The sequence below is a fragment of the Limulus polyphemus genome, unplaced genomic scaffold (assembly GCF_000517525.1).
Source record: "Limulus polyphemus unplaced genomic scaffold, Limulus_polyphemus-2.1.2 Scaffold243, whole genome shotgun sequence".
Classification (NCBI taxonomy): domain Eukaryota; kingdom Metazoa; phylum Arthropoda; class Merostomata; order Xiphosura; family Limulidae; genus Limulus; species Limulus polyphemus.
Genome location: NW_013665853.1, coordinates 324,261 through 347,239, shown reverse-complemented (window position 1 = coordinate 347,239; position 22,979 = coordinate 324,261). Strand labels below are relative to the sequence as shown.

Sequence of the window (22,979 nt, the reverse complement as noted above, 5' to 3'; positions counted from 1 at the left end):
ACATTTAATCTATCTTTTTAAAATCAATAATGAATAAATACTACAATATTGTTAGTGTCACAGTAAAATCTAGAACACTAATGTAAACCGCTTTGTATAAAAACAAAAATAACAAAACTTGCGATAAAATGAAAAACGTACTGTTAAAGAAAACACAGTGATCATCTTTAGAGTATACCAAGGACTTCTGGAGTTTGTGATATATTATGGCTTGTTACACTGTCATTTGATTCTGGCTTTGATTCAATAAAAGCGTGAGGAAAATTTTCGAGAAGGACTATCTATGTTTTTAAACCTAAAATGCTCACAGTCTGATCTAAAACATGAAGCTGAAACTTTCAAGATCTATAATTAGTGAACTCCAAATAGTTACATGTATCCGTATACTTACCGTGCTAACCCATTAATAAAAAATCAGGGTTTTGCTAAATCTCTCTTGTGTTATATTTTATTGAATTTATGTTGTTAAGCACAAAGCTTCCCAATGGACTATCTGTGCTGTACCCACCACAGGGATCGAACACAGCATTTTATCGTTTAATCACTCCCAATTATCTGCTGAGTCACCGAGGACTATTTATTATTGTTTAATTTTCATATTTCATCTAAACTATTTGGTAAGTTGATATTTCTCAATACACAAGTTTCTTAAACTTTCAAATAAAAACAATATAAACATATCGCGAAATAAAACTTTTTATGTTTAATAAGTACCTAAGAATACATCATTCTTAAACTGCTTAAAGAATGTTCTATATCTTTATGCTAATAAATCATCGTCTGATTTTTTATTTTTTCCGCATATAGGTACTTTTTGTAAAATTATATTTAAATGTGAGTATTCATTAAGATAATTTAAAAAATAATATTCTTATACATATAGTTTCAATTATGAGACATTGAAACTTTTAATCATGAGAACTTGTTAAGACACTTACCAAATAGTTTAATCGTTCTCGATCAACAGTATCCTACGAGAGTAAGGATCCTACTCTTGCAATGAGTAAGATCCACCGAAGATCCAGCTGGTTGTGAAAGCCTTAACTTGAAGGGCACGGCATGGCCAGGTGGTTAGGGCACACGACTCGCAATCTGTGGGTCGCGGGTTCGAATCCCCGTCACACCAAGCATGTTCGCCCTTAAAACCGTGGGGGCGTTATAATGTGATGGTCAATCCCACTATTCGATGGTTAAGAGTTAACCAAGAATTGTCGATAGGTTATGTTAACTAACTGGCTTCCTTCTATTTTACATATTCGGCTGAAACGTTCCCTTCAATCTACAAACCAAAGTTTTTCTAATATAAACAAAGATAAACGTTTGTTTGTATATTGAATTTCGCGCATAGCTACTTGAGGATTCTTTGCACTGGCCATCTCTAATTTTAAAGTCTATAATTTCAAAATGAGAGATGGCTAGCACAAATAGCCCTCAAGCATCTGCGTGCAAAATTCAATAGACAAACAAACATTTGTCTGTATTGATATTAGAAAGACTTTGGTTTGTAGATTAAAGGGAAGGTTTCAGTCCAATATGTAAAGCCCGATGAATGGTCAGACATAAAGAAATTTAATTTAATTTAAAATGATAAGAACTATTGATCTGTTTTAAATAATAGATTAATAGACTTATGCTTTTATATGTTTTCTTTCACACACTCATGAAACTTTAGGCAAGTATAAATACTATCACGATTTCTTTTTCACAAGAAATACGAAGTTTGTTTGTTTTGAATTTCGCGCAAAGACTACACGAGGGCTATCTGTGCTAGCCGTTCCTAACTTAGCAGTTTAAGACTAGAGAGAAGGCAGCTAGTTATGATCACCTACCGCCAACTCTTGGGCTACTCTTTTATCAACGAATAGTAGGATTGACCGTCAAATTATAATGCCCCCACGGCTGAAAGGGCGAGCAAGTTTGGTGGGATGGGGATTCGAACCCGCGACCCGCAGATTGCGAGTCGAGTGCTCTAACCACCTGGCTATGCCGGGCCTGAAATACAACCTACAATATCAAAGACAGTGGTATAACTTTAATGTGGCAACTAAAACCACGTCACGATTGTACAAAATATTCCTTTGTCCAAATAAGTCAGAAGAAAATCTAATAGTTGTGGTGAAAGTCTCTCTTACACCCTAAACTTCAGTTTTTAAAACTTAAGCCGACTCAAAATTTAATTCAAACAATCACTATTATTTTAACTACATTTTTTTTCTGATTGAGTCTTTAAGTATTCTGTGTTTTCTATTCAACACTGAACTAAGTGTCGAACAGAATAATATGTAAGGGGAGAAATGTGTTTCATGTTTGAAGAAGACTTTAAATATAGTGTCCTTATTCATTTCAACCTTAAATTTGGATTTGTACAGTTTTATTTAAAATGCTTTCTTATAAATGTCCACTTATTGTCTTTCGTTTCTTATTTTCAGCTAGCAATAGACTTTTAGGAGACATGTTATGTCTCACTGGTGCTGCCCTCTATGGGGTGTCTAATATTGCTGAGGAATTTGTTGTCAAAACTTATAACCGAGTAGAATTCCTAGGGATGCTAGGACTCTTTGGAAGCGTTGTAAATGGAATCCAGTTGTAAGTAATGTATTATGAATGTCTTAGTTAAGGACATTTACCAAATATCTATGTTAGTAAATAAGTATCCAATTTCTTATGCAGATATTCCGATCGTGTACTATAAGTTTTATTTTTACAATCTTTGAAGAAATAAAATGCACTCCAACACCTTTAGAAGAAGAAAAACATACAATTAAATTGCCAGCAACGATCTTACCTACTTTGCATTTCATACTAAACTTGAAACAGCAATAAACCTTTGAGCCTTTGAAATATCGGTGAAAATCCAGATTGAAAGCATAAGATTTAACAGGGAGATCGATAAGGTTATCGCCTTGTATTTGTTATGTTTGCAAAAGAAGCAATTCTCTATAGTTGAACGGAGCGTGAAACGTTTTAGTATGATTGATATGGAAACATATTTCAAGATGGAAGCCTTATATAAATTATATTAGTATTTCTGCCTGTGTTGAAAAATACGGGCTCATGCAAGCACGACTTCTTTCCAAAGCATTTGAGAAATTGAAAACTTCGGTGAAGCGAGGATATTCATAATCCTTTTGAGGATGTTTTCATAAAATTCATTTCCACCAAATATGTGAATATAGTGATTTGAGGTCAAAAGATATATTGGAATCCCTTGTATGGGACCTAGTTTATAGTAACAAACAAGAGGGAATTCTCAATAGCCACGGCATTTGAAATACTTTTAGGTAGGATTAGAGTAAATTAATCTATGGGACCTTCTTTTATCCTCATTATTAGCTATACTTTTGTGCACCAGCAATAAATACCAAACATTGGCCGCGCATATACCCGATTCGATTTTATTACTCATTAGGATTTCTACCAGTCTACTACCCTCAAACTTAAATACTTTTAGGTAGGATTAGAGTAAATTAATCTATGGGACCTTCTTTTATCCTCATTATTAGCTATACTTTTGTGCACCAGCAATAAATACCAAACGTTGGCCGCGCATATACCCGATTCGATTTTATTACTCATTAGGATTTCTACCAGTCTACTACCCTCAAACTTAAATACTTTTAGGTAGGATTAGAGTAAATTAATCTATGAGACCTCGGGGTGGCCAAATACATCAATTGAAAGTGTATGACCTCCTGAGTCCAAAATTGTAATTAGATCTCAAATCAGTCAAGAGATGATGGAGTTATGAGCTAAAATTTGTATTTGAAAAAAAACAACAACAACTTAGAGCCATTCTATAAGCCGCTATGCCGCGGCTAAAAACAACAACATTAACTTAAAAGCTGATAGAAAAATATATGAAGGCACAACTTTTCCTGAAGACAACTATGAATATTAACTGGATTGGTCATAATCTTGTAGCTGTGAAAGTGAGAAAAATATACTCAATAATGGGGATTTGTCATTTCTTATTCTGTTACAGCAGAAATAACGATGAAGGAACAGTTATTTAAGATATATGGTTTCAGTATGTTTACTGATGTTATTATCGTGAATGACACGTTTAATTTCGTAAACTCGAAGACGCTCATTTGTAACTCATATAGAAAGCCAAAAGAAATTCAGCCATATTGCATTTATTATAAATTTTATTATATCGAGTCGGTGAATAACAATGACTAAAATACTTTTCCTCTACAGAGCTATTTTAGAAAGAACGGAATTAGCTGTGATAAACTGGGAAGAGTGGGAAGAGGGTAAGTACAGAAAATCAACTTCATCAGATATGATATTATTTCTGTTGGACTTACATGTCAATTATGTTAAGATCATGTAAATCTGATGCGAACATTTTTGGTTTCAATTAAATTTACAGTATGAATCTAACATGTAATGTGTCCATGCTCGTGAAATATCAAAAATAGTTATTCAATAAGAAACACTGTTACAAATGGCTTTATAGTATAAGATTATACTTTTATTTAAAAGCTCCCGTGACATAGGATGTGTACAGTTGTTGGTTAAAATGCGTTCCACAATTTTGAACCGTGAGTGTACAATAAGTGTGAGGCCCGGCATGGCCAGGTTGTTAGGGCGCTCGACTCGCAATCTGCGGGTCGCGGGTTCGAATCCCCGTCACACCAAACATGCTTGCCCTTTCAGCCGTGTGGGCGTTATAATGTGACGGTCAATCTCTCTAGTCTTACACTGCTAAATTAGGGACGGCTAGCGCAGATAACCCTCGTGTGGCTTTGCGCGAAATCCATAACAAACCAAACCCATTTTTTTAGTCTGCGTAGAATTTAAACTTTATAAAAATTGTTTTTATTGTATTAATGGATTTTCCATAATTCAGCTACTCAGATTTCGAAAATAGTATTAATTTTTTTTCTATCACGTAAGAATTTTTTACAAATCGGGAAGAAAAGAAAAACTCTTATTTAGATCAAACTGTAATTTCGTTTAACACAATAAATCTTATTTATTATTATGTTTGTTAATAAAATACAAACAAACTGAAAAAGGGGAAGAACGTTGATGTCAAACGAATATGCATCCTCATGCTGTTTTTTTTGTGTGTGAAATCTACGTCTTTTTGTTTCAAAACTATGTATTGTGGTCTTTTTTTTATGTATTGCATCTGGAGCTTCTCGTTTCAATGACCAGCAGTAATCAGTTATTATGCTGATGTTCCACCTTTCCTGATACCTCCTCTCCATTTCCCTGATGTCTTAATGAAAATTTTCCCCTTGCTCTTCGTTGAAGACAAAGAGATTTTCAGGGAAATAGTCATATTACAATCCAACTCTTGAATTTATCGAGCACGTTATTGACAATATTTTCGTAATTTGGGTCCTTGTTGTTTCCTAAAAGATTGTCAGTAACATCTTTAAAGGCAATCCAAGCTTCCTTTTCAACTTTCATCAATGTCCTTTCGAACGGTTTCCTAATCTGAGGCTCAACAAAAATCCCTTCTTGAAGTTTCGCTTCTGAAAGAGCTCGGAATTCCCGCATAAATACTTGAAACAGTCGCCATCTTTGTCTAAGGCCTTTAAAAACTGCTTCAGCAAGCCCAGTTTTATGTGAGAGGAGGTAATAAGACTTTCTTTGTGTCAACCAACTTTCGTGTTCAATGTTTTTCGATCCTGGTATTAAGCTGACTCTGCGTGGCCATTGCTTCTTTATCCAATGCTAATTTCGTGTTCTTCTGTCCCATTCACAAATAACAACATGGAAACTTTGTATAACCGGATTGTTGATCCAAAAACATACAAAGGACTTTTAAGTCTCCACAAAGTAGCCAACCATGTTCTTTGTATTTGACCTTATAAAGAAGAAGTTCGGGATTTTCATATGTTTCCTTTAAGTGAACCGAATGAAAAATAGGAGCAGATGAAACATGTTACCATTGTGAAGGAGAAAACCTTTTAGATTTCTTTGGAGGAATCAATGAACAATCGCCATCTGCGGGTCGCGGGTTCGAATCCCCATCACACCAAACATGCTCGCCCTTTCAGCCGTGGGGACAATATAATGTGACGGTCAATCCCACTATTTGGTGGTAAAAGAGTAGCTTAAGAGTTGGCGGTGGGTGGTGATGACTAGCTGCTTTCCCTCTAGTCTTCCACTGCTAAATTAGGGACGGCTAGCACAGATAGCCCTCGTGTAGCTTTGCGCGAAATTTAAAAAACAAACAAACAGACACGACTGTTACACAGTGTCAGTGTAACACACAACTGTTATATATAGGTGCAGCGTCCAACGACTTGATCGACATGTCCTCGTATGGAGTAGCACGAATATCCTTTCATTCTCCACCTGTTTGGGGTATGCAACGAATGAATGCCGTCAATATGCCCCAAACAAACATTCCTAACATAATCGAAAAGGATCTGTCTATAAGAGCGACGCAAGTCACGTGTATACATGTTGTTTCAACGATATATCCAGAAAAATAAAACCAACTGTAGAAACCTGTACCTAACTGGGAAAAAAATGGAAGCAGATACTGACGCCCATGAAAGTTATGTGTACTTTGATAACTCTAACAAGTCTCGTACCATTTTCTACGGATCAGTGGGTGAAACAATATTTCCAAAAGTGGTACGTTGCATGTCGAATAACCTTTTTTGAAGGAATTCATGATCATCACCAGGGGAAAGTTAGGATTGATAAAAAGAACAAAGTGTACTCTGCTTACTATCAAACCAACATTTTGGACCCTTTTCTCACAGAAGAATACTTGCCTTTTTTTTTTACGGAAACGAGGCCAACAGGATATAGGTTCACCAAGTCAGATTTCCAGTCATACTTCACCAAGTCAGATTTCCAGTCATACTTCTTCCTTAACTGTCACATACTTCAAGTTGCTGGAGAATTAAAGGAGTATCCATGCTATTCATTACGAAAATATAACGGGCGAGTTACCGAACCCTGCGCCTATCTATTGATTTCTGAATGATCGTACAGTTGAAACAGGTACTGGGAAACCATCGTTCTCGTAAACTAGATAGATTATGGAAAACCAACAGGGAGGAGTGGTGTGCTTTGGACATGACAGTGTCACAATGGAATTTTTTGCAATGAAAAGTAATCTGCAGGGTTATTGTCAAGATGCGCGAACGTCGGGTAGAGCATAACCACACGTGGCGACATGGACTGTAACGATGTGGTTAGTTTCCAAAGTCATTGTAGTATAACGCATGCAGCCTCGTTAGTTATCAAACTTGATTGAAGTACTATAATGCACTCTGGTGAAATTCCGTTCACATTTACCCTAACTATATAGTTGTTTTGTTTTTTTGTAGTTGCCCATAACTACGTAAAATGCGTGAAATATCTTAGCTACCTATACGTTTCTATATGAATTGTTTATTATAATAGCTTTCATCCTTGTAACGTTCTTTTTTATTTCTAGTTTAAGAAATACAGAATATAATCGTAGTTGCAGGATTCTTTATAGTCTAGCAAGACAGCTTCTGTTACACATAACAGATCATACTAATATTGTGTATGTTACAGTGTCTTTCCTACTGGGGTATACAATGTGCCTATTTTTCCTCTACGTCACTCTGCCGATCGTGATAAAGAACGCCAGTGCCACTGCAGCCAATCTGTCCCTTCTCACAGCTGATTTTTATAGTCTTCTAATAGGAATTTACATCTTTAACAATCAGGTAAGTTATTTCATAAGGTTACTAAAATAAAGATCCAGAAGCATTTGTAATGTGTCAAGTGAGTTACGGGTTATTATTAGTTTAGTACACGCAATATAAGGGCTATTTGTATTATTTAAGGATTTTTGACGTAAACATATGTATTATCATCGATGTATAACATGATATGTTCTGCACTTGAAAAAATTTTTACATCTTATCCAGAATTATAACATTATAGAAACGAATGATGTACTTTTGTTATCAGAAACAAAATAAAATATTTTATATTAAATATCACTGAAAATGATTTATTGTGGAACATCAGACTTCTATGTACTGCACCTAGTTTAGCCTTTAAGAGGATTAACAGGAGTTCAAAGTTACCCTCGTGATTCACAGAGGTCTCGATATACCAATCAATCTGATCCATTAATCCAGTGACTTCTATAGCTATCCCAAGGGGATCCACACCCTAACAAAAACTCCGTTTCGACACCCGCTCGTGGTATCTGAGTACGTACGACTTCTTTGGTCCTTCAAGCTTATAAGTTGGGGTATGGACAAAGTTTCAAAAATGCAACCTTGAGATCCCGAAGAAGGACAGGAACACAAAATTCGATGCTGTGTTCCAGTTCAGCGACTCTGCAAACCTATTCCAAGGAGTCTATCAAATCTAATTAACTTTCCAAAGGCCTTTTAGCTCTCCTCTTGGTACCTCTTTGGTAGATGGTTACGACATATAAAGATATACCGAGTCCTCCTACAAAGTTTAGTCCTGCTTGCTTCAAAACTGTGGAAGAGGTTCGCAGACAAACAAGCAAGTTCACAAACATACAACGTGAATTAATATAGGATTTCATTTTTTAATGGTGATATTAGTTTCTTTAACTAATGAAAACTTGCTTTACGATTTGGTGTTCTACAGTTTGTCCTGCTTATTCTAGTTTATTTTCATCATAATACAAATGCTGGAAAAACTGCTAATGTAAAGGTATATATTTTTTGATAATTAGATCTCATATGTGAAGAGAAAAATCGACTTGTTTACCTTACTTACTGACTATGGTAGTCATAAAACTTAGTATTTTGCGGTCGATAGATCTTTATTCAATTAATTAGACGTGCAATTTGACTAATTATTGACGTCAAATTGCATACCAAGATCTGCCCTTGACGAAAGCCTGACAGATCTGGTGAAAGTTTACAGGTAAAAATGAACTTCCTGTCCATAATGGGCGTTCTTTTTCAAGCTCTCGTAATGCACTTTAAAAGCCTTATCTTAAAAGTTTTGCAGGTTATTTTAAATATATTATACTCCTCAGTTATTTTTCTCTTTGAAACGCAAAAAATACCCTCCAATTTTCTAAAAATTATCAAAATCTCTCCGAAGATCTTCCCGTAACATTCATTCTCCAAGAAAAGTGTTGTAAGACAGAAGAAGCCTATCTCTAGTGAGTCGAGAAACTTGGCAGAAATGGCAAAGCAGTTTCGTCACTCCTTGTTCAAAGCAGCCTGTTTTACACTAGAGAGGTGTTCAAGATTTCTACTGTCTCAATTTGCTACATTCAATGCATTGAATTTAATAATAACCTTGAATTTTTATTCCCTGGAAAACTATAGTCCACATTAAGAAGTAAGAAATATCCTAAAAATATTTTAATTATGAAATACTTATCTAACTCAACCTTAAGCACTTATTCTAAGATTAGTATAAACCGGAAGTTAAATGATGTGATTCAGAAAAGAGTGAGAACCTAAACACTAACAATATCTTTATTCTCCACATATTATTCTAAGATTAGTGTAAACCGGAAGTTAAATGATGTGATTCAGAAAAGAGTGAGAACCTAAACACTAACAATATCTTTATTCTCCACATATTATTCTAAGATTAGTGTAAACTGGAAGTTAAATGATGTGATTCAGAAAAGAGTGAGAACCTAAACACTAACAATATCTTTATTCTCCACATATTAGCTAGATTTTGCTTATTATGGGAAACAAGCCAAAATGCTGAAAATTTTAGTTACGATCCCTGACTTGTAAATTTTGTTGAGGTGTGAGTTTTATTCAAACTCAACTACATATACCTGATCCCAATCACGGAATGCCGGATTTCGTAATCTTCTTGTTTTTGTGGCTTTCGGTGTGGCATATACAGATGATATAAATATAGTATGAAATTCATACATAAAGGTTATGATTTACTTGCCTCTTGGACATTTTCACGATGAACGAATGGATAAAAATTTAAGTTAAAATAGAGAGGCGGCTGCTTAACCAAAGAGCAGGTTTGAACTGAGATCGCATGTACTGCGTCGACCCCTCAAACGAAGCGGCTATGCTGGTATTTCATCTAAAATATTAATTAATTAATTTATTTATTAAAATATTTTTATTTACTTATTTGTACAGTAATTATAGTACAGTTTCAGTAATTTCAAGTCGAAAGTGTACATCAGTAACCAGAAAAAGTCTGCGTGTAAAGCATTTTTCACAGCTAATGGTATGTTCACCAGAATAGCCGGTTTCTGGTACATTCTGATACATCAGTAACCAGAAAAAGTTTGCGTGTAAAGCATTAATCCAAGCTAATGGTATGTTCACCAGAATAGCCGGTTTCTGGAACATTCCGATACATCAGTAACCAGAAAAAGTTTGCGTGTAAAGCATGAATCCAAGCTAATGGTATGTTCACCAGAATAGCCGGTTTCTGGAACATTCCGACCCGTATCTGGGACCCGTATTTGCAATAGCTACTGTAGTAACGATATAGGGGTTATTATATGAAATATTTTTATTTTTCAATATATGGGAAACTTTAATGCGAATTTGTTTTGCAGTTGGACTGCTAAGTTACTAGGAGATGCGTCCACGGACAGACAGAAAAATATCCTGCTGTAGCTTAATACGTGTGGCGCATATGTGAGAACGTCTCTACAACAATTTTTTCATATTCATCTGTTCAAAAACGAATATTATACGCTTCGTAAGAATGTTTTTAACCTTCTTTTTTCTTTTTTGTTCAATGGTCAAAACACTATTATCGATGACAACTGGTGGGTGTAGGTTATTTGATTCTACTCTTTGAATTTTCTTAGCTTATCCAATAAAAGAGGAAAATGTTATGAAACAAAAATACATTTAGGGAATCAAAAGATGGACATTCTTGTGGTCAAAGGACTCGACTCGCAATCTGCGCGTCATGGGTTCGAATCGTCGTCATAGAACATACAAACCCTTTCAGCCGTGGAGCGTTATAATGTGATGGTCAACACGTAAAAACAACAGAACACACAATTCTATGGTAAAAATCTACAATATTTGCTCAACCTTATAATGTGATGGTCAATCCCACTATTCGCTGGTAAAAGAGTAGCCCAAGAGTTAGCGGTGGGTGGTATTCACTAGCTGTCTTTCTTCTAGTCTATCACTACTAAATTAGAGAAGGCTAGCGCAGATTGTCCCGGTTAGCTTCGCGCCAAATTCGAAACAAACTAAACCAAAAGACGGACACCTTAACTTTAATTGCGGTTTTCACCAATTAAGAGGAACTTGCATAAAATACCTCACGCAATCCAGTGGCTCAGACTGAAGGCTTATAACGCTAAAAACCGGATTTAGATACCCATGGTGGGCACATCACAGATGTCCCATTGTGTACCTTTGCGTTGGACATCAACAACAACAAAAAAAAAAACTACCCGCACCCCACTCCACTACTGCGGGGTTCAAAACCTCCCTCGTGATTCGCATAAACTCCAGTGTACTGGTCAGGATCCACCTATAACTTCTATACCTATCCTACGGAGAGTCCATACTCAAACTAAAAAAACGCCATACCATTATTCGTCTTTGGTACCTGAGTATATCTGCCAAATTCGATCTTGCTAGCTTGTGAGTGAGGATATGAATAAAATTGGAACTCCAGGAATCTAGATATAGATATGAACACTCCCAGGAGGGTCCCGAGTCCACATCCTAAGTTTGATCCTGCTAGCTCCAAAACTGTGAGGGAAAATTGCAGACAAATAAATGAAATTCACATTCGCTCCCGTTGTCAGCGTGTTTATATACGGGGTCATGTAAACAACAATTGCATATAATTCACTGTAAATAAAAGTACGTCTCAACTGATAATATGCAGAGATGACCATGTTATATCTAAATTCTCCCTACATTATCTATGATTTTAGTTAAGTCTTTCACTACTTTATTAAAATAACGTTTGATCACTTTTAGTATCACTTTTTAGTATAACGTTTTTGATCACTTTTAGTCCAAAGGTATTAAAATTTCATCCATAAACATTTGCTATAATATTACCTTTTCAACAGAACGAGTTTATTAAAGTTCTATTGTTGATACGAAAGATCATGATATATAAGCTTCAGCTTTATTAACCGTGGTTTGCAGAGTATTTTAACCCCAATACCAATTATTCCTTTCATATTTTCTGTTTACAGTTAGAAAATTACATTCTAATTCAGTTATTTTCCTGGAAACGTTCATTTTATAAAAATTCCTGGCTGCATTTCAAAGCCCTGCTGTTTCCAGAAGAATAACTAAAAACACACTTTTTTCGCTAAACATTATTCCAGTCATTTCCTATCTAACTGCTTTCCCTAGTGGTTTGCTAACCAAATTAAAAAACTTCTTCCCGTAAAGGTTTACTAAGTCACGACAGCAACAGCTAGAATACATTGATTTATAGATGTGAAACTTTATAACTCCTTTTGACAAATAGTCCTTAGAATACGCTCTTAATGAGTTCGATAAACATCTATTGGCAAACAAACCTTCACCAAATGTACTTTGAACTAAAGACTGGATGCTCAAATACAAACTGGAAAAGTAATTGGGTTTCACAAAAGCAAAATTATTTAATCTAGTTAAGCAATGGTTTGTCTATGCGTGTCAGAGTTATCGAATTCAAGACACGCTGGAATAAAGCAACAGAAACAAAAGTTTGTTTAGTCGTTCCCAAGCTAATGCTATTTCGCTGATATAGTCTCGTGGGTTACCATGAAGAATGATAATTTTTTCATCTGTTAACAGTGTTTTATCAGGTTAATTGTTAAATGTTAATTTACCTGATCTAAAGTTATTTCCCTTGGCAAATATTTCTATTGTGTTTGGAAAAATGCAAATTCAATGAAAAATTCATTAAGTGCATTGTCCGTCATTTTGCTTTAAGACAACATGAATATGAACCAGATATATTTTATAAGGAGGTGACCATCCATAAAATATATTTATGATATGAATATTCTATTTTGGCTCATTTTTTTCAAAGACTTTTGTCCAGTAAAATAAAGAATTAACGCCATCTGAAGTATAAATGCGGTGAAAGAAAAATACATTGTTTATTTTAAATTTATAAAAGTGAGATAAAGAATTAAAACTTTTATATTTTTATTCACAATGTATGCTTTGAATGAGATCATAGAAAAACTGAAAAACTGCTTAGTTTTATTAAAACTGTTTCGATAACTTGGAAGTTACTTGCTGGGTTATAAATTCATGAACAAATGTTTAATATTTATACTTTAAAATCTACTTTTCAATAATTCAAGTAACCTACTTTTAGTTTACACTAAAATTCAGACTTTTTATTAGACTAGTACAAAAACTAAACTTGTCTTGTCAACGATTATTATCTGAATAGATTTAACAGAACGTCTTACATCGCATATATGTTTGTTATTCAGCAATAAACTTCGACTGACTTCGATTTTCTCCGATCAAGCAAGTGCTAGTAGGCATGTTATCATTTGAGAAATTCTCAATAAATCTTGATGACCTTCCTGTTTACTTGAGCTATTTATAGGTAAAATCATTTCCCGACAAGTACTAGATAGACAACCCCACAAATCACGGCAATTTCGATCATTGTTATTCAATGGATAATTTTACTGAGTTTCTATAAGTGCAAAATAACAAGTCTTGAGTCTGGATAGATCTGAATACATTAACAAATTTTCTATTACAGCAAAGAAACGGAAACAAAGTGTGTGTGTAACCCGTACAGACAAAATGACAGCATTTCTCTACTAGGCTGTGCTTATTTCCACAGCTTTATCACCATCGGGAGTAATCTCCATATAACCAAAACATTGTTCTAGACAGATATCTTCACTTGACGATATCCTAGTAGAAACTGCTTAAAGAAAGTGTGCCTGTATTCAGTATGAAAAATTGATTTGTCCGGTCGACAGCATCATCTCATTACCTTTGTTCCCTCACAACGTTGGTCGACGGTAAACATAATCGGCCAGCAAATAATACTAAAGTACCAAACCTTTTAGCCTAGGTGCTATATATATTACTGTGATATCCTCTCTGGCAGAATAGACGTTATCTACTAGAAAAAATAAAGAAACGATACTCTAGCACAAGGTAATTTTAACGACTTTCTGAACCATATGTTGCCGCCATTACAAAACAGAAACTAAATAACCGAGACAGTTTTAAAATTCTTGTATCATTAAGCAAGTATAGAACACATAATGCGTTTGTATATCCCAACACCAACCTGTTTTACACTTTTGAATCGCGACATTATTTAATAATGAGCATATTTTTTATTTATTTTGCCATATTAAACATTCCTTATGAAAATTATGTAAGAATAAGGTTAATAAACTGTAAAGTTTTTTTCAGTTTAAAGTATTCTAAGGAATACTTGTAATGAAAAGAATGAGATTTTCTGAGCATAGAAATACTTGCGACTGACAGGAAGAGATTACAACTGGGGAGAGACATTGAGTATAGAAGTTCTCTACTGAACATAGAACTTTTCCTAATCCTCCAAAAGTCCATGACATTGGTAAGCTTGAAACTGCTGACAACGTGAGCAGATAGTACCATAAGGTTCAATCTCAGTTGGAGGTAAGCAATGAAAAAAATTCCCGCCACTATTGTAATAATACATTAACTCAGCTGAAGTCTCTACTCCAACACCCACCAGAAGGCTGATGTGAAGAGCCGTTTAATTTATTTTTTTGTTATACCAACTTGCTACTTTGACTCGTGACCTTTTAACTTCAGCCTGTAAGACACTGCATTAATGAAAATCACAGGTAATCTGTATTTGCTATTAATACTTCAGGTTGTTCTCACTGTTAACCTCATATTCATCAAATCTTAATGTCGAAATCAAATCCTTTTTCTCTATGCTTTTGTTTTTCCTTTTTATTTATTTCTTGTTTTATTATTTTACCATTCTCTCTGTGTGTGTGTGTGTGTTTACTTCATTTGTTTTAGCCCTCCAATGGCTCAGCAGTCAGCCTGAAGGCTTATCATGCTAAAACTTGGGTTTCAATACCTGTGCTGGGCAGAACACAAATAGCTCTTTATGTAGCTTTGTGCTTAAGAACATCCAAACCAGAAACAACTAACCATTTGTTTTGATTTGTTTAAAACATCCACGAAGGATTCCATGTAATGTTTTAAAATATGAGCATTGCCACGCATGCGTGCATGTTGACATACATATACTACCATTGAGCTGGGCTCGCATGACCTCGTGGTTATGGCACTCGACTTGCAACATGAGGGTCGTGGGTTTGAATCCCCGTCACACTGAACATGCTCCCTTTTCAGCAGTAAGGGCCTTATAATATGACGATCAATCTTATTTTTCTGACTGGTGAAATTCATCCTCTAGTGCCATGTCTAGTCTTAATCTACTATTTACAAGTGGTCCTGACCAGAGCTAGATCTATTGGGGCCTGACCGGCAATGACTGGGAGTTTGTTAGCTAATTTCAAACGCTGCCTCAAACTCTCCAAGTGTCATACCATTTTGATGAACCTTCAATAAAAATGTTTTTCTTAATAACAATTTTCAAACTACATGCCTGAAAATATTCATATCACAATGAAATAAAACACTGGATTCACCATATGTATATTATGATATCTAAGCCACTATTTGTAAATTTTATATACTACTGACAATTTCACTCACTAATTAATATTTTCAATTATTCAAGTTAAAATATTATGAGAAACATCGTGTGAAACTGTTTTAGAACCACCAGGTAAAACAATTCTTTAAAACCTCATACAAACAGTATTTTCTCTCTGTCTCTCTTCCCATAGTGGAAGTATACTTGATACTATTGTCTCTTCCATGAAAAATCCCAAAACCTGCAGAATGTCTCAACATCATAATTGGAAAATTCTCTCGGCATTAATGAAAATCACAGGTAATCTGTATTTGCTATTAATACTTCAGGTTGTTCTCACAGTTAACCTCATATTCATCAAATCTTAATGTCTCAACATCATAATTGGATCATTCTCTCGGCTATTTTCTTAACGTCGCTTCATTACAAAATAAGCCCCCAGTGGCACAGCGGTATGTCTGCGGACGTATAACGCTAGAATCCGTGTTTCGATACTCGTGGTGAACAGAGCACAGGTAGTCCATTGTGTAGCTTTGTGCTTAATTACAAACAAACAATCATTACAAACTACAGTTTTGAAGCGTGTAAGTGCTGGAAGTAAGTATAATAGAGGGAGGCAGCAGATACCTTTAGTGACCTTTTAACTTACTCCGTAACTGTTATATAAAAGTTAACTGGAAGAAAGTCCCTAAGGAAAGACAATAAAACCATTGACAAAGGCTTATGGTAAAAGGTGAGATTAGCAGTGTCTAACCTGAGTCAAGTTGACTATGTAGGACCCAAGCAGTCTCAACCCCATTCTTGCTTACTGGAACTAGGCTCTGCCTACTGGCGATCAGACAGTAGGCTAAGGATGAGGCCAGGTTGAAGAGTTTGGCGTGTATGTTTCTGTTATCCTAAACGGACAACAGAAGGCAGCACGCCCACAGATGGCTGGTGACAGGAAAAATCCAGGGAAATTAGAGAATTGAGAAGTCCTTATGTTTCTTAGGCACATATTCTGTGTTTTGTTTTAGGGCGTAAGTACACGTTCAGCCTCTAAAGATGTCACTTGACCAATAGCTAGTTCACAGGTGTAACCAAAAATTATAACCCCTTTAACCTGTGCACTTGGCTGAACCTTTCGCCAATGAGAACTTGGCAAACATTTGCACTTGAATCCAAACTTTTAGTATTTAAGGTCAAGTTCCATCTACATTCATTCTCTCTTTTTGAACTTGAAGACCCTGATGTCACTGGGAAGCCCAGTGAAGTCCTTAGCTAGCGACCATTGGAGTTGCCACTATCGCATCTGGAGGAGCTGAGTCTCCAAAAGGCCTAGCAACAAGAGTCAGTATTGTTGTTGACACCATCAACAGAGATGAGAACCAAAGAAAAATAGAGGCTTGGTGATTTCCATCATCATAGGGAGTGGTAAAACCATGAAATGTATTTGCAACTTCGACGAGTCCATTACATTCGTAAGTCCAAGAAGGGCTTAAATGAAGAACAGGTTCTAGCAAAATTGTGAAGTCAACAGACCAAAGCAGTAACAGTATGGACAAAGCAAATGGTTCATCTAACAGTTTCTGACATCAAAGACTGGAACTACTGTGAGATCCAGAAGACCACAAGAAACCTCACGAAAGAGACTGAGCTCCCCACAAAGCCACCTAAGGTAATACTGAACATGACAGTGCTCAAGTACTATTTCTGAGAAATGGCAGCCAAATCAATAGAAGCCTGAGCCCCCAGAAAGAAGGTCAGCTGAGGTGAAAAGCCACTTTTGCATTGAAATATGAGAAATAGGTTCAGCTTCTGCAGGACAGGCTATCAGAAGCCAATTTTAACCTGTTGAGAGTTCAAGAAGATCTCAAAGCACCCCTGGCCACCAATAAAAATACAATGATGACATTGGAAGCTCTGCTACCAGAGTTAACGTGAGAAGAGGGCAGACTAAACCAACCTCGGTGTGAATGTTTCTTTTGTATATGCATATCTAAGTTATGCTAATTTCTATTGTATATTTTGTTTTAAATTTAGAGATCACTCTGTCTTCTGCTATCACGAGTGTGTGTAGAAAACAGGAGCCTAACGGGTTTTCTTTGCAGGGGCAGGGGAGTATTTTGTAAATCTATACATCTATTTATTTCTTTTGGGATATAATGATGATGCCATCACTGTTTCAAACGTTTTTTGTGTGTATAAATTCTCAATATATTTATTTTTTCATTTTTGAATTTGTATATGGTGTATATAAGTTATAAGTTCAATACATCAACACATGCTTGTTCACACTTGTGTACACAAGCAAAAAGTGGTTAATCTATTTTCTTGTTATCTTGACGCGTTTGGGTTCAGCCATGTTGAGGGTATTACTTATAGATGTGGAGATTTTAAATCAAAATTTAAGGGATTTTATGTAATTGTATTTTGAATTCAGTGTTCAAAAATGTTTTGTTTTCTGATATATGTCACACTCATAAATTAAGGACCTCAGCTACATTTGTTGAAGTTTCGCGTTAGACTGCGCTTTCACAAAGAGACAGCTCTAAAAGATTGTTAAAGTTTTGATTTAAAATGTGATTTATGTTAAGTTATTGTCTTTTTATTTTGTTTTTGTCTCCTTATATTTTGGTTTAGTAACTTTGTTTTTGTGATAATCTGTCCACTCTCAAATTAGACAGTATAACTCTGCATTTAGTTATTTCTTACTTAATATTACCTTTTGTCGTTGTGTGTATCTGTGCATTGCTTTTCTATATTAAAGGGCATTTTCTTGTATATTCTGTATTAAAGAATGTAAAATGTATTTATCTGAGTTGAAGGGCTAAGTCTTGGAATTATTTCGTTTGTACATATATAATTTAATCCTCGTAGCCTATATCCATATATAATTTGATTCACTAAAAGCTGCTTCTTCTTTTAAAACATTGTTTTAAGATATTAAGATACAATGTTTTTTATGCTTTTATCTTATTAAATGCAATTCATTGCTAAAGGGTTTGTGTTACCCATGTGACGTGTAAGTCTAACTTGACCGTGTCTAGAGTTTAAAGATGATTGGTTTTAAAATTAAATTATCAGATTGGAACAAGCACGAAAGAAAGAAGAGAAGAAAAATTGTGATATGCATGCATATCATATGTTTTCTGCCTGTTTTAGTGATATAAAGATTTTCAGTTATTTGATATCCGTACTTGTTCCATTTCTTTGTTCTTTAAAATAGGTTATGTCTTTTCTACCTCAGATGATATTGCAGTAATACGTATATAACATCCAGGTTTAAAGGACTGGCATTTTAATATCGTTTACTGGCCGATTGTGACGTTGACTAAGTGTAACGGCCAACAAAGGCTGTGAGAGAATAAAGGTCACGAGGTTAAGCTGTTAACTGGACAAAGAAAGGAAGGTTCGGTGTTGAATTTAGGTGCTCTTTCATTATCCAATTTCTACTAGGAGATCATCAAGTGAAGACTCCTGTCAAGATTAACTGTTTAGTCCTAAGGAGATTACTCCTGAGGGAGAGAGAGCTGTAAGGCTAAAGAAAACTACTTACTATAAAGGACTGTTATTTCGTCTGTTATTTTAGTATATACGCTGTGATAACAGAGTTGAAATTATATTTTATGAAAACCATTTGTGGCACCGAATACTGTTTCTTTGAACATTTTCCTCTAGTTATATAACCCGTGGAACATATATAACATGAAATTCAAAATGCTCATAACTGGATAGTGATAGAATCTTTACATTTGTAGGGAGACATACTTCTGATAAATTGACAGATTTCTTTATGAGGGTTCCTGTCCCATTCCTAAGTTAGTCGAATGCTAAGCTTTTTGTCTTCGTATGGGAGGTTAATGAGTTGACGGACATGACGTTCAAGATGGTGGTGATCTGTGAGATTACGATGAGCATTTCTAATTGGTAATATTATGACTTCATCATGATAGTAGTCCATCAAAATGCCGGTAGTATAATATCGAGTATTATCCTGCAAAATCTTGTCTGATTGTAAGAAGTGCAGTATAATTGAGTCGGATCAATATCTTCGAGTAGTATATCGCTGCTCAGTAGCACAATAATGTCATTAAGCCTTTCACACTGATGTCTACCCACACCAAAATATTCACACTCAAAGCTGTTGCACCTAGCACATAGTTCACCTCTGGCTGTCCAGACACAAACCCGTTAGTCACTGAAAGATACATAAAACCACTACAACACAAGCCCATTGACCATTGGTAGAAATATATAACCTAGACTCGTGTGTGAAGAGTCAAGCTTTCAAATAAGTTACGTGATCAGTTATGGAGTTGAAACAGGTATTTTTCGCCTTAAACTCTACTCATGATAATAACTTACGTTGCTGATATGGAGTTCATAGTGAGCTTACGAACTGGCGGTTTTTAATGTCTAGTCTGTCTAGTGTACAGATCAGTTGTCTGTTAGGCGACTTTACATTACTTCTTTTGGATACTACTTGCTTTGTTGTTTGTATGGTTTAGATCAGTTGTCTGTTAGGCGACTTTAGGTTACTTCTCTTGGATACCATATCCAAGATAAGTAATGTAAAGTCGCCTAATAGACAACTGATGTAAACCAGACAAACAACAAAGCAAGTGGTATCCAAGAGAAGTAACCTAAAGTCGCCTAACAGACAACTGATGTAAACCAGACAAACAACAAAGCAAGTAGTATCCAAGATAAGTAATGTAAAGTCGCCTAACAGACAACTGATGTAAACCAGACAAACAACAAAGCAAGCTACTTGCTTTGTTGTTTGTCTGGTTTACATCAGTTGTCTGTTAGGCGACTTTACATTACTTATCTTGGATACCACTTGCCACAAACAGGTAATATATTTGTACAGTTATGTAGAAAGAAGTCGGTCAAAGACGAAATCTGAACCTAAAACAGCATGCGTCCTCACAATGGAACAAGTGAAACGTGTACATAACTAGTGAAATATTGATTAAGTATTAATCTTTGGTGACGTATTGAATGTTTTCCCCTTAAATAGTTTATTTATTATTGACAACGAAAAAATCGAAAGCTCTGTAACTACAACATTTTATAAATATAACAATTGTAGAAATATTAATGTAAAGAAGCGGAAGTGAGCTTTTCTAAGCACGGTTGATAAGTTACTATTACTTACTGATATAATATCATTTTAATAGTATAACAATTTGAAGAAGTGTTTTGAAATTTATACATTTTTCTTGTTTTGCCTAGTTCCACTGGCTATACGTGCTCTCCTTCTTCCTCTTTTTCATCGGTGTTTTAATCTACTGTCTTCAACCAACGCCTTTGGGAACTGCTCAGTATCGAGAAATCTCTGTTACGGAATTACAGGGCGACTTGGAACTTGCCAATCAGACGCCTTGTAGCACCAACACTTATAATTCTATTGGTTCTGCTAGAGATAGTCCCGGGTTTGAACACATCGAGGATAGTGAACGGACTAAGAGCATGACAGTGGTATCTATTTCACATGCAGTAAGTGTTCACGCTGCTGATGAAGGAGAAAGAAGCGCCAAACGGAATGGCAATGCCAGGTTTCCATATGAAAACACGTGTTGATACACTATAGATGGTTCTTCTAAGATAGCACAAAGTCGCTGTTGTTGTTGTTATTTAAAAAAAAAAGAAACCGACAGAAAGTTCACCAATTGTGTTGACTTTTAAACTTTCTCGAGTGAAAGAAAAATATAGTTATTAGTTTTTGTAGCTTATATCTCTGGTCTACATTCGGAGCAAAGTTTACAGAGACCTGAATTTTATAATAAAAGCTAATTAGCTACTGAACACGTTAGATCACTTTACGAACAATAAACTATGTTAAGGATTTAAAGCTCGTGTGGTAATGAATCGTGTTGTTTCTTCCCCCAAAGTCGGGATCAATATTTACTGAACGTTGAATGTTAAAACGATAACATTAGTGACCATCTTTGATTCATAACCTTGAAATGAAGCAAGTACTTGCTACTTTAAGGACCTGAATTAATTCATACATCTAGTCGTTCACAAAATACTGTAATACGTTCTTTGGAAAAAGCCCTCAAGTGTGAGATTTAGGACTGACTTGTTTTTAATTAGAATGGTACATGTGTCATGGTAAATGATTCGTTAATTCAGATTATTTGTTTTAAATACCTGTTTTCAAATAATACTTTTTGTTTTTGCATAACACTCCTGTGTTTATTTCATGCCAAACATTCGCGTCATCGAGATCAGTGATTTTAGAAATGGAGTTTCTGCCAATTATTTCTTCAATGCCAAGCTTTTGTTAAATAATATTTTATTTTATATTTAGTTTATATATATTATGTTCCAAAAAAAAATATAATCAATATTATTAGATCATAACGCTGATTGACCTATTTGAACTGTATGTACAGTAAGTTCAATTCCTGTTTTAACAGCGGGTGTAATTAAACACAACACAAGTACATGATTCAACATTCTAAATTGTGGCTAGGGACGAATTAATTTAGATAAGATGTTTACCATATCATGCACATTATTATCATTTGTAAACAAATGTACTAGTCTAGCACATGTCATTACATCAGAATATCCATACATACCCATGATTAAACCAATCTCTCTGATTTATGTACGGAAAAGTGATAAAGTTCTATTATGTTATCAAAAGCATTTCATAAGTAAAGTTTAGTGGAAGATGTACTAAGCCTTTCTTTTCCGCACATAAACTGGTTATTGCATACTTTTTGTTTTATAAATGCAGAATTTACACTCAGACAAAATGCGGTTAGACATTACTTAAAACACCTAAAATGAATGTCGTTCCTTGTAAAAATAACTGAATATAAGAAAAGGAAAAACACTAACCCGTTGTAGATAGAATAATAAATCCTTGTAAAAATAGCTGAATATAAGAAAAGGAAAAACACTAACCCGTTGTAGATAGAATAATAAAACTCCATTTTTTTCGTTTAGCTGGTCAAAAGGTAGATCTAAATAAATCCTAAGCTATTCTATTTCAAAAGGGTTATACTGCTGAGAATACGTGACGTTTACCAGACGACAAATCTGAAAACTACTTCACGGGTATTATCCATGTTGCCTGATCCCCAGCCAGTATTTTTCTGATAATTTCGAAAGTATTCCATAGTAGCTTTTGGAGTGGAATTAATAATTTCGGAAGTATTCCATAGTAGATTTTGGAGTTGAATCAATAATTTCGGAAGTATTCCATAGTAGATTTTGGAGTTGAATCAATATCAGAAGAAATATTCTATATAAACTCAATAAGCACTTACAAATCTGTATACACGTAGCAACAGACAATCAGTCTTTTAGATCTTAAAAATTGGCTAGAAATTTCTATATTAAATCAATATCATATTTATTTTGATCATTCAATTTTTTTGTTAGTATAATTAACAGTTAGCATTGAA

At 35.0% G+C, this 22,979-nt stretch overlaps 1 protein-coding gene across 1 annotated transcript in view; it reads left to right on the top strand.

Annotated features, from left to right (window-relative positions):
- LOC106478709 (solute carrier family 35 member F1-like) overlaps nucleotides 1–21,819 on the top strand; it is a 45,204-nt gene extending 23,385 nt beyond the window's left edge. The window contains exons 4-7 of the mRNA XM_022382370.1: nucleotides 2,430–2,586; nucleotides 4,201–4,256; nucleotides 7,522–7,676; nucleotides 20,791–21,819. Of these exons, the coding sequence (XP_022238078.1) occupies nucleotides 2,430–2,586; nucleotides 4,201–4,256; nucleotides 7,522–7,676; nucleotides 20,791–21,138 (716 nt within the window). The 3' untranslated portion in view covers nucleotides 21,139–21,819. The remainder of the gene's footprint in view (nucleotides 1–2,429; nucleotides 2,587–4,200; nucleotides 4,257–7,521; nucleotides 7,677–20,790) is intronic.
- Nucleotides 21,820–22,979: the final 1,160 nt, after the last annotated feature.